General features: G+C 38.9%; 1 protein-coding gene across 1 annotated transcript; it reads left to right on the top strand.

Moving 5' to 3' along the window:
* Positions 1-9,672: 9,672 nt before the first annotated feature.
* On the top strand, positions 9,673-11,437 carry LOC109466442 (collectin-10-like). The gene is made up of 3 exons (XM_019764164.1): positions 9,673-9,798; positions 10,915-11,301; positions 11,411-11,437. Exons 1-3 carry the CDS (start codon positions 9,705-9,707, stop codon positions 11,419-11,421), a joined length of 492 nt encoding a protein of 163 aa, XP_019619723.1. The 5' UTR covers positions 9,673-9,704; the 3' UTR covers positions 11,422-11,437.
* Positions 11,438-12,586: the final 1,149 nt, after the last annotated feature.

Genomic DNA, 12,586 nt, shown 5'->3' with positions numbered 1-12,586 from the left:
GTTCCGACAACGCTTTACGCTGAAACAACTGTGAAAAAAGAATGTTTTTCATTGTACAAATGGTTTTGATTCAGTGGGAACGTATGAAAGGAATGAATTCAATACATCACTGCATCAAAGTGAAAGTCAAAACAAATAAATCAGAGCCTTGTTCTGTCTCCTCTCTTCATGTTTATCTGCCATACACGTTCGAGCATGGCAAGGCATGCCATTTTGCCCATTATCAGCATGTTGACCACTGTCAAAAGGCAATAAAATTTCTTGTTTTTTCAAAATCAGGCGAAAATCAATGCGCGCTGATGTCATCCATAAAAATTACTTGCTGTGGCCTCACTTATAGTTTACCACTACAGGTGGGTTCACGAGCGTTAACAACATTCAAACAAAGACAGACGACTTCTGCAGCCTCTCCTTCGCCAAGGCGACCAACCAATCAGGAGAGTACAGCTACAGCAGGTGCATGTCGGGAAACTACATCGTCGCGTTGCTAAGCGACGGCTACAAGATAGACGCCAGTGCGCCCGACAAAGTTTACATCACACAGGAAATCAACGGCGTGCAGATAGGTAAATATGAAATACTTTTTGTTACCTCCGGGGGAGAATGTATCCTTCCGCGGTTTTTTTGGGAGATGTAGATTTTCACGTTCGCAGCCGTTTCTCGCACTTGGGTGGACGGATATTTCTGGGACTTAGTATACGTTTTGCTATCGGGCTGTAGATGGTGCACGTTGTTTTGCTTTTTTAGTATGTGTGTTTTAGGACGTGAAAATGATGCGTTTTGACAGCGTATGAACACCCCTTTGAGTTTGAAAGTGGTTTCGTGTTTTGACCTTCGGCGTGTATTAAGTATCGTGGGTGTCGTCAACGTCTGGTTCGGTTTTCAAAGAGGGGTGTCAGGTATCGAGGAAAGAAATATTATTTATCATTTTTAGTTTGTATATCTATTGTATTTTTAACAAGAAATTAACATCAGCTTACAAAACTACAGGGTAACTTTTGGCTGGAGATAATGTACATGTACTTCCAACTAAAACAAATATAAAGCCATGTTTGCAAAATGAGTGACAACAACACATGTATATTAAACTTAATACGATTTTGGCTTGTCTGTGTGTGTGTGTGCGTCGGTTTCTCTCTTGATTTTCAATGCACGCCATTCTACGTTGCCAGACTGAAAGGGTCGCAAAGCAGTGTGGGTAAAGAATGGAATCCGCCACCTTTGAACGCATCAAAGATCATTTTGTTGAATGCCTATTAAGTAAATATTTTGATAACCAGTAATTAATTGATTGATTGATTAATTTTCAGGCTGGGCTCTAGGATCCATGGTGTACGAACTGAATCTACTGGATATCAGCACGTCGGCAGAACGTACTGCGCCTGCGCAGAATCCCGATTTTTCACGGTTTTCGTTGGATTTTTGGTCAACGTTGCATTAGAATTTTGCTTGTTGCAGACGATATCCTTAACAGCTACGACTCTCCAAGCAGATCATAGTGTGGCAAGGCAGTATCCTTTGGCCAGAGGAGTGAGTCAACGAAGTATGCGTGGCCAATGGATACTGTCTGGCTATTTATTGTGGATAATGCCTCACCAATTTGATACTGTCTTTTGCGGCCATCGAAAGATCTGCTTGGAGATTAGCTACAGCAAGTTAGATCAATCAAGGTTTTTAACCTCCTTGTATCAATCTGTAAATAGTCGTTGCATCATATTTTTGGCAAAGTGTAAATTATTAATCATGGAACATTACAGTACTGATGCTTATATGAAAAGAAGGAGTGAGGTAAATATCAAAGTTAACCCTAAACAGAACACCTGGGGTCCGCGCGGACCCCAGCACTATATATTCTGTAATATCTTTTTTGTTTCTAAAGATTTTTTTCTGAAATTTTAGGTAATTGTCACCCACAAAGTTGTCTCTCAATACAGTGCAGAAAACTCCGTTTCTACCATTTATAAAAAAAAAATTATATCTGATTTTCTTTTGGGGTCTGCGCGGACCCCAGCCGGCTTTCGATCATAATGGATACACTGGCGTTCTTATACATTACCTTATTTCCGTTTTTATATGTTTTTATGCACTCATCGTATGTCTACCAAGTTTTCAGAGAATGGTGTAGTAATAGAATTAAATTTTAATAACTTTGGTGTAATTCTGACGTCATATGACGTCAGAGCTAATAATATAGTCCGCCATATTGGATTTTGACCAATGACGTCATCAAATTAGCATATTCTATGCATATTAAATGATTTAACTTATATTTAATTATGTAAGATGTTATTAATGTTAGAAAAGAAGTGTAATTTAACATAAAAATGTTTAAACCAAAATTACTTCTATTTCCAAAAAAACTGCCTGCTAGAAACCCGCTGCCATGGCAACACAAAAAACATCAGCTTACTAGTATTAAACTAATATGAACTTTTTTCCAGAGACATTTTAGGAAAGGTCTCCAAATTTGATACTTCTAGCGCAAGCCGTTTAGCCGCAATCTGAGATCGAAGTTGGGCCTCAAAAGCCCCTTCAGTCTGAAATGGGTTTAAAAATCGGGTATTTCTTCTTGTCTTCTTTTCTTCACCAAAATATAGAAAAAGTTCAAAATGTATGATTTTTGTATGTAATGTGGACACAGAGGTTCCCACATCAGTTTGCAAAACAATTGAGCTGGTAGCATGTTGATAATTCCTAAAAATTAGCAAAAAAGTGTTCTGGGGTCCGCGCGGACCCCAGGTGTACAGATTAATCAGTCCGGGAAGGTGTTCTGTTGAGGGTTAATACATGTTTTAGTGCAGGCCTTCAGTAGAGCATAAGGAAACTTATATTATGTGACCTCTTGTGTGAGAATTTTTTTTACATTTGTACAGTATAACCACAGGTAGTTGAACAGTTAAGTTCTATTTCGATATAAGGATAGACATTTGGTCAACACTTGTTACGATTTTTTGTGGTGTATGCAAATATCCAGCTTTGCATTTCCTTGTTTAAGCAAGTTTCTGTCTTAAGTTGTTTAGTGTTTTTAAAAGTAGCCAAACCAGTTCTGACATTAAAATTAGCAAGCAGTATGTCGCTGCACTGTTAAGAGATAGAAAAAGGCTGCTATAGAAAACTACCTGTGCACGAGAGATTATGTAAATATTGTACAATGAATGCAGTGGAAAATGAAATACATTTTGTTAGCCAGTGTCCTCACTATGAGGCTGAAAGAAACAGATTATTTCAGACAGTTACAACAATCTCTCCATCATTTCGTCCTTTAGAAGATCACCAAAAGACTACGTTTCTACTAAGATCACAAAACCCACTAATTATGCAGAATGTGGGACTATTCATTATCCACTGCCTTCAAAGAAGAAGTCGAACCCCATAATAGCTAGCGTAGTAGTAGAAGTAGATTCTTTTCAGACAGATTGTTACCTGTCTCCTGTTACTGTATTGCAACGAGTATTATACTTGATTGTACAAGCAATTAGCCTTCGGGCATGATTTTGCAAATAAATTTTCTATGTTAAGGACGCATCACCTGATCTGAGGCCACATCAACTGGTTACTGATTCTGGATCATGAGTTATCTTTGCCAATCCTTTTGGATTACCATATATGTAAATTGATACATGACTGCCACACTTGCCTTTTCACACACCGCCATTTATTTCAGAGACCAAAATGCTGTATGTATGATTTGAGGAGTCCGTAATTTGAGCAGTGGAATTATGTATTGACTGAAAGCTTGGACCCCATCCTTCATGTAAGGGTTCATGTAATTTTACACAGGTATGACAGGTAGGAGGCAATGTTCTGAACCATAAAATAGCACATTTTTGCTCTACCTGGATATGTGTAAACAATTTACCTGCCCGACAAGAATGGAAAAATCGATAATAGTCTGAAGATAAGGCCACAGCAAGTAAATTTTATGGATGACATTCTCCGCAGACTCCAAATCTAATGCGAGCGGGCGAAAACAAAACAAGGCGGGCCGAAGAAAACAAGGTTCCTACAATTTAGAATTTTGACTCTAAAAATGTAAATTTTAGTCAAAAGAATAATTATGTTGGACAATATTGAACAACAGCGAGCTTTACGGATCATCTCTCTGGGTGGAAGACGGGAGGTACCCAACCTTCCCAAACTCAGAGACCGACGCGAACTGGCAGCCGTGAAGCTGCTCAAAGCCATGCTGAAAGCAGACCATCCCCTCCATGACTTGGTGGAGGGGTTGATGAGCACAGGGAGGTCCTTAAGGAACGCGGGAGGACTCAGGGTTCCCATGGCAAGAACCTCCAGACTGCAGAGTTCATTTCTGAATCACACAATCAGACTCTATACGAGTAACTGTCAAATGCAGACTTAGTCTTTATGTGTTGTACATATTGTCATTGTCGTGAATCTGTATGTTCTATTCGCACCTATGTTGTATTTTTATGTAAGGTCAGCACAATTCAGCGGTCCATAATTTAATACATGTACTGCTGCTATGCTGACCACTGTTTTGAATAATAACAATAAAGAATAATAAATATGAAAACCTAGGCGCCAATGATAATCGCTTGCGGTCCATGATTGACAGCAGAAGGTCGACCCTATTTGCATATCTAATTTGTGTCTCCAGCACGCCTCATACTAGCCTCCTTCGCAGTCTTGTTGGGCGTCGGCGTTATTTTTTCTCTGAGCGACGCGAGTAATATGCGGCCGCGAGGGACGATTTGCTGCCGAGGGAGTTTCTGCCACGGAGAGAAGGAGCTTGTTGGAGTGCGAACTTGTTGGAGCGCGAATCCTAGGCCTTCTCTCCGTGGCAAAAACTCCCTCGGCAGCAAATCGTCCCTCGCGGCCGCATATTACTCGCGTCGCTCAGAGAAAAAATAACGCCGACGCCCAACAAGACTGCGAAGGAGGCTAGAAAAATAGTATGAGGCGTACTGGAGACACAAATTAGATATGCAAATAGGCTCGCGTCGCTCAGAGAAAAAATAACGCCGACGCCCAACAAGACTGCGAAGGAGGCTAGCCTCATCCTACATAAAACATGTTCTGGACAACAATTTCTATGCCGGAAGTAATCAACAAACCAGACTGATTGGAGTTGTTTTACGGACGCCGCCGTCGTGAGTGCGCCCAGCGCGACGCCTTGCACCTTTCGAGCAGGTAAAATGCTTTCTAGACTGATTTAGGAACACCCTGTCTCCTTTTTAATCAATAATTAACAGACTATTCTAACAAATCTATGAGAGGCCGTACTATTAGATTTCTGCTAATCTATGAATTAAGAATGCTATTACATTTTCCTAGGTATGTTATTTTTTATGTAACTTGATGACTTACTGAAAAACATGGTAATTATTTACATAAGAGCATGTCAGCCCATGTTTGAAGGATTTTTAAATATTGAAATTTACCTTACATGTAACTTGCAACAATGCTGACACTCAATTGTTTTGCAATTTTCCTCCAGGCGCCACACCCAAGCCGCGAGACCAGACTAATTTGAGGTCATCTGCCGAGGCCGGGGCTAACATACCAAACCCAATATACGTCTCTGGAGCAGGTAAAACACTTACTAGAAACCGAGTTCTTTTCCTGTGGCCTTTTTTTCTATGTTGGCCAGGTTATTTGTGATAAATGCTTTCCAACAATATTATGCCCCGTAGATGTTAAGTTATTTTGTTTACTTTTTTTATGCATTCGTTGTAAACCCAATATACGACTTCGGAGCAGGTAAAACACTTACTATAAACTGAGTTCTTTTCCTGTGGCATATTTCTTCTATGTTGGCCTGGTTACTAGTATTTGTGATAAATGCGTTCCAACAATGCCCCGTAGATGTTATCATATTTCAGTCCATACCATGGTATGGATGAAATATATTGTGTTCTCTCATGTTTCTTCTTCTCCTTCTCCTGCCAAACAGTCAAAGGGATTCAACTCCGCCATCATTCAGCCAAATGACTTGAAATTTGGCATGGAGGTAGAGTGAGCCAATACCCCCAGGCGTTTTAAAATTTTTTTGATACATGCGTTTGAAACATTTTTATGAAGGTTTTTTGGGGCATTTTTCGCCAAAAAATGGATTTTTGGATCCTGAGCCCTGGTTTTACAACCAAATGATCTGAAATTCGGTATAAGGGTACCTTGAACATGTGTCTACAGAAAACCAGTCACATATCTGGCATACATTACTTCCAAATGACTCATTTAGGGGACTTTAATGGCTATTTTCAGCAAAAATGGCCAAAAGTGCTATACCCGTTCCATGTTCTATCTAAAGAATGTCCCGTTCCATCTGCCGTTGGCCATGGAACACGTGCTCCATTGCGGGTTACCTGGGGTCACATTGCACGTAAGTCGTGCGTAATGACCCACACATTCAATTTTATGTGCCTAAGACCTTCAAAATGTATCAAATCTCATCATTGTTAGTATTTGCATACCTGTAATAAGATTAGTAAAGCTTTCGAGATTCAATGTGCTTGTTCTTGCATCTTTATTCTCAATTACATAGCTACTATATAATTCATTTATTTGAGAAGTTTTACACTGGGGTAAGTTTGGAATAGTCCACTTTTGCGTGGGAGGGAGATGTCGGCCTCTCTAGTATTGTTTACTTTTTTATCCATTCGTTATAAACCCAATGTACGACTCCGGAGCAGGTAAAACACTTACTAGAAACCGAGTTCTTTTCCTGTGGCCTTTTTTTCTATGTTGGCCAGGTTATTTGTGATATATGCTTTCCAACAATGCCCCGTAGATGTTAAGTTATTTTCTTTCTTTATTTATTTATGCATTCGTTATAAACCCAATGTACGACTCCGGAGCAGGTAAAACACTTACATAAACCGAGTTCTTTTCCTGTGGCCTTTTTTTCTATGTTGGCCTGGTTATTTGTGATAAATGCTTTCCAACAATGCCCCGTAGATGTTAAGTTATTTAATTTTTTCATGCATTCGTTATAAACCCAATGTACGTTTCCGGAGCAGGTAAAATACTTACTAGAAACCGAGTTCTTTTCCTGTGGCATATTTTTCTATGTTGGGCAGGTAATTTGTGATAAATGCTTTCCAACAATACGCCGTAGATGTTAAGTTATTTTTGTTTATTTATTTATTTATGCATCCGTTACCAACCCCATGTACATCTCCGGAGCAGGTAAAACACTTACTAGAAACCGAGTTCTTTTCCTGTGGCCTTTTTTCTATGTTGGCCAGGTTATTTGTGATAAATGCTTTCCAACAATATTATGCCCCGTAGATGTTAAGTTATTTTGTTTCCTTTTTTATTCATTCGTTATAAACTCAATGTACGACTCCGGGGCAGGTAAAACACTTACTAGAAACCGAGTTCTTTTCCTGTGGCATATTTTTCTATGTTGGCCAGCTGCAGGTTACTAGTATTTGTGATAAATGCTTTCCAACAATGGCCCGCAGATGTTAATTTATTTTGTTTATTTATTTATGCATTCGTTATAAACCCAATGTACGTCTCCGAAGCAGGTAAAACCCTTTCCAGCAACGTTTGCTGAGTTCTTTGCCTGTGGCCTTTTTTTCTATTTTGGCCAGGCCGGGTTATCTATGATAAATGGTTTTAAACAGTGCCCCGTTGCTATTCTGTCTTTTTGTTTGCTTGTTTATTTATCTATCTATCTATTTATTTATGCAATCGATATAAACCCGATGCACGTCTTCGGTGCAGGTAAAACGCTTACTAGAGACGGTTGCTGAGTTCTTTTCCTGTGGCCTTTTAGCGTTCTTCTATTTTGGCCAGGTTATTTATGATAAATGGCTGTCAACAATGCAACGTAGATATTCCATTATTTTGTACATTTATTCATGAATTCGTTATTTACCTACTAGTAGGTATCGCGTGGCTGTTTTTTCAACGGGGTCTGGGGAGCGACAGTCAGTGACCGCAAATTATCTTCGTTAGAAGCTAGAGTTCAAAACCGCTAGCGATGGAAGAAAAAAAATGAGAAACACTTGATTTGCTTTGATTATTTTCTTCATTTTGAATGTTTCTGCCACATGCGTGTTTACGCTGTTTACGTATGTGTCGGATGAATTTGTCAACATTATATTTTCTCAGTCATATTGATTAATAGACTAATGTTGCTTAAATATGGGGAAGTTACTTAATGATGGAACACAAGAAGCTTACGTGATGCTTGATATAATTATGTGACAATTATGCAAATATGGATGTAATTTTTTAATATATGTGGAAATTCTATAAATCAGTTTCATTCCATGATAGGACCATTGAAGCTAGTGACATTGGTAATTGAGAACAAGAGAAACACAGGCAGATATTGATTATTATGCAAATAAATATTAAATTTGCATACTTAATGAGAAAATGTTATAATTCTGTAATGATAACTGCCTGGAATGTCATACTTGTGGTGTTGAACATAATGTATTCAAATCAGGACCTCATTTGCATAATTTATGAGGAAATCCCAGAATGGCATTGTTTGTTAATATAAGACTGTCTTTTGGTTGAGAATATGATAAACTGATATAAATCATGAAAATGAGGATCCTATTTGTTTTAATCAGGGGGAATAATCTATAATTTGTCAGTCACAAAGATTAACATCATTTGGCGAAGGTATGAGATCGGGGAAGTCTAGTTACAACCTTCTTTCAATAACGAATGAGACAATGCTTTGTTTGCAAATAACATTTTCTGAAAAAAAAACTTTTTTGCTAGGTCAAACGGCAAACACAAGCGCCTACAACATGACCAAGTGGTCCCACTGGTGCAGGACATTATGGTTGACCACTGGTGGCCTGGCCTTTGTGGTCATCGCCATTGTACTTCCTTTTGTGGCAGGTCAGTTTCTACTATCACTACACCGGTCCCTTGACTATCACGTGTGAATGATATTCTGAATTTATTTCATGTCGAGAAAGGAGGGCGCTGTAAGTTCAGGATGGGAATAATTCTGTAATAGTGATAAAATGAAAACGCAGATTCGCCGTGTTATTATTTTACCGCGAAAATTAATTGCGATCATTTTAAAATTTCACGAGTTTTGAAAAAAATTCATATTGCTTCCGCATTATTGACTTTATAATTTCATAACTCAAATGATTTTTGGCCTTACAGTAACGATGGTAGTTTAAGACAACTCGCAGTATCTATATATAACATAGGAAGGTTAATTTTCGTTCTATTGTTTTCAATACAGTTAACGTGGGCATCCTTTCTGAGGGGACGAACAGTCTTTTAGTAAGACTAACAGGGCTGGAACGTAAGTAGTGACATAGATACATATATGATATTTGTAAATCAATAATAATAATAATAACAATAATAATAATAATGATGTTGATGATGATGATGATAATGATAATGATAATAATATTATTATTGTCTGTTATTATTATTATTATTATTATTGTCTGTTATTATTATTATTATTATTATTATTATTATTATTATTATTATTATTATTATTATTATTATTATTATTATTATTATTATTATTATTATTATTATTATTATTATTATTATTATTATTATTATTATTATTATTATTTAGACTGACACACACACACACACACACAAACACACGCACGCACACACACAGACCAAAAGCAATATCTCCACTTTTCATTGAGGCTTCTACTTTTTATACCATTTATCGACTGATAGGAGCCGGGTCTACTGGGCCAACAGGACCCCCTGGAGAAAGGGGACCCATGGGGCCGACTGGCCCTGTGTCTACCGGGCCTCCTGGGCCTCCAGGACCCGTTGGGCCGCCTGGTCCTGTCGTACCGCCCAAGTGCAATGAAGGTTAGGACAATAATATTCTTTTCCCATCACTTCCAGAAGACATACAATAAAAGAAGATATTTCAGTGTGTTCCAACTGTAGCTAGTATATGTTAATAGTTACTGTAGAAAATCATACTAAACTAGAAAGGCCGACATTTGCTTGGGAGCAAATACAGCATATTTCAGTCCATCTCCCTCCCACGCAAAAGTGGACTATTCCAAACTTACCCCAGTGCAAAACTGGCAAAGGTTCTTAAATAACTGAATTAAACAGTAGCTATATGAGAACAAAGATGCAACAACAAGTACTTTGAATCTCGAAAGCTTTACTAATCTTATTACAGGTATGCAAAAACTAACAATGATGAGATTTGATACATTTTGAAGGTCTTAGGCACATAAAATTGAATGTGTGGGTCATTACGCACCACTTCGGTGCAATGTGACCTCAGGTAACCTGCAATGGAACACGTGTTCCATGGATGGAACCGGCCATTCTTCAGATAGAACATGGAACGGGTATAGCACTTTTGGCCTTTTTTTTGCTGAAAATAGCCATTAAAGTCTCCCAAATGAGTCATTTGGAAGTGGTGTATGCCAAATACATGACTGCTATTCTGTAGACACACGTTCAAGGTACCCTTATACCGAATGTCATATCATTTGGTTGTAATACCAGGGCTCAGGATACAAAAATCCATTTTTTGGCGAAAAATGCCCCAAAAAACCTTCATAAAAATTGTTCAAAGGCATGTTTCAAAAAAATGAAAAAAAAGTCTGGGGGTATTGGCCCACTCTACCTCCATGCCAAATTTCAAGTCATTTGGCTGAATGATGGCGGAGATGAATCCCTTTGACTGTTTGGCAGGAGGAGTAGAAGGAGGAGGAGAAGGAGGAGGAGAAACATGAGGGAACACAATATATTTCATCCATACCATGGTATGGACTGAAATATAATTACCATCATAAATCTCACCAACAAGCGGACATCTGCTACATTACAAAATACAGGCACCGTAAAGAGCTATCCTAACATTCCATTCTACATAGATATAAAAGTAATCCAGGAAATAACATATGTTGATAAATGAATGTATGAATTAATAAACATGTGTTATGAACGCCCTTTGTCTAGAATCTTGTCCCGAAGGCTTCTGGAATGGGAACGGAGTCTGCTACAAGATGTTCCACTCCCCTTTGGTCTTCAGCGAAGCGGCCACGACCTGTCGTCTTCACGGCGGTACCCTCGCCATGCCCCGAGACCCAATGTCCAACCTCCTGATCAGAGGGGGACAGAGTCACCAATTCTGGATCGGGCTGAACGACCGGCGTGTAGATGGGTTCTTCGAGTGGATAGATGGCACTCCTCTCGGGAGCTACAGCTTTTGGGGTCCGGGACAGCCGGATGACAGAAATCATGAAGACTGTGTCGAATTTCGTTACTTCAATAAGAAAGGAGAGAGCTATTGGAACGATATGCCATGCGACTACAGCCTACCCTTCATGTGCCAAGTCATTCCAGGTACGCTTCACGTAAACACAATACTTGTCCAGGTATATATGTAATCATATATTCACCAATAGCTAGACATGCCGAACACGATGTTGATGGTAATTTCGTTTTCCCACAGGACAAACCTAGGCGGCAGACAGAACAGACAGACCGCTGATAGACGGCTCCCGACAAAGCCAAACAAACAAACAAACACGGCTTGGACTCTCATACAGAAATGTGGTCCACGGACGATGACCGTATCATATTCAAGAGATTGGCAATTCTACTTAGATGCACGTAAACAATGTTAACTCCTCGTATTCATATAGTATTTCTAGAGCTTCAGAATTAACTGTACAAAGGCGGCTCGCCGAACTCTGACCACCACTCTGACCACCCGAATGGCTATTGACGATCCTCAGTAAAGTGCGGGTTGAAGCCTGGATTATAAACTATTAACTGTATGTATTGCACGACAATTACACAAAGTAGAATGTATGGAACCTAGGTCTACATAACAACGATGTAGACATGCTATGAAACTTATCTATTTGACAAAATACTATGTAGTGTGGGTCGAAAATGTGCTTTTATAATTAATGGACGACTTTATGGCGCTTAGGCAATTCTTTGAAAATGTTGTAAACAGTTGTATAAGAAGAAGTTGTCACATATGTAGTTACGAATATTTGAATCTATTGAGAGAAATCCTGGTGTATGTGACTTGTTACATAACTTATTATGCCATGTTTGGATTTTTTTATCTGATTCAGTTGGGAAAATTCAAAGATTCAAATGGTTTTATTGGTTCTTCGCAGTTAAAGACTGAATTGTAACCCAATTTACAAAACGTTTTTCAGGCGCAGGATTAAAAAAAACCCAATAAAGTCCAGGTTTCAGACAATAAAATTTTCCATGACTATCATTGTTGACATTTGATACAAAACACTGTACTTAGAAGACAGCAGTCATGGTTTCAGTCCATAGTTATTGAGTAGTTGAACCATGAACGGTATGGGTGAGTTTTTGTATATATTGGTTCGTGCTCTCGAACAGTTTCTAGTACTACGACCAGTTATTTGTGATCTCTGTGGAGGTAGCCAATCTCTCAGTACTCTGACCCCAGAAGTGTTCCTAGCAAACTTAATACACAACCGTTCTCTTCTCTTGGCTAGTGATGACAATCCGAGATGTTGTAGTGCGTGGTCATATCCCGTGTCCAATGGACGGCAAATGCTAAATCGCATTATTTTCCTAATTACTCCGTGAACGAGGTCTGGACCTCCGGACGGAGTGTTGTGAACAGCCGTTT

Source organism: Branchiostoma belcheri, unplaced genomic scaffold (assembly GCF_001625305.1).
Source record: "Branchiostoma belcheri isolate BF01 breed outbred unplaced genomic scaffold, Haploidv18h27 scaffold167, whole genome shotgun sequence".
NCBI classification, from domain to species: domain Eukaryota; kingdom Metazoa; phylum Chordata; class Leptocardii; order Amphioxiformes; family Branchiostomatidae; genus Branchiostoma; species Branchiostoma belcheri.
Note: the sequence above shows the minus strand (reverse complement) of the source record. Positions and strands in the feature narration are given on the sequence as shown.

What these genes read in the sequence shown, in the direction of transcription:
- LOC109466442 (XM_019764164.1), top strand. Translation starts at nt 9,705, where the DNA reads ATGGGGCCGACTGGCCCTGTGTCTACCGGGCCTCCTGGGCCTCCAGGA. An exon ending in ACCGCCCAAGTGCAATGAAG is followed by an intron (nt 9,799 to 10,914) that starts GTTAGGACAATA and finishes CCCTTTGTCTAG; the next exon opens with AATCTTGTCCCGAAGGCTTC.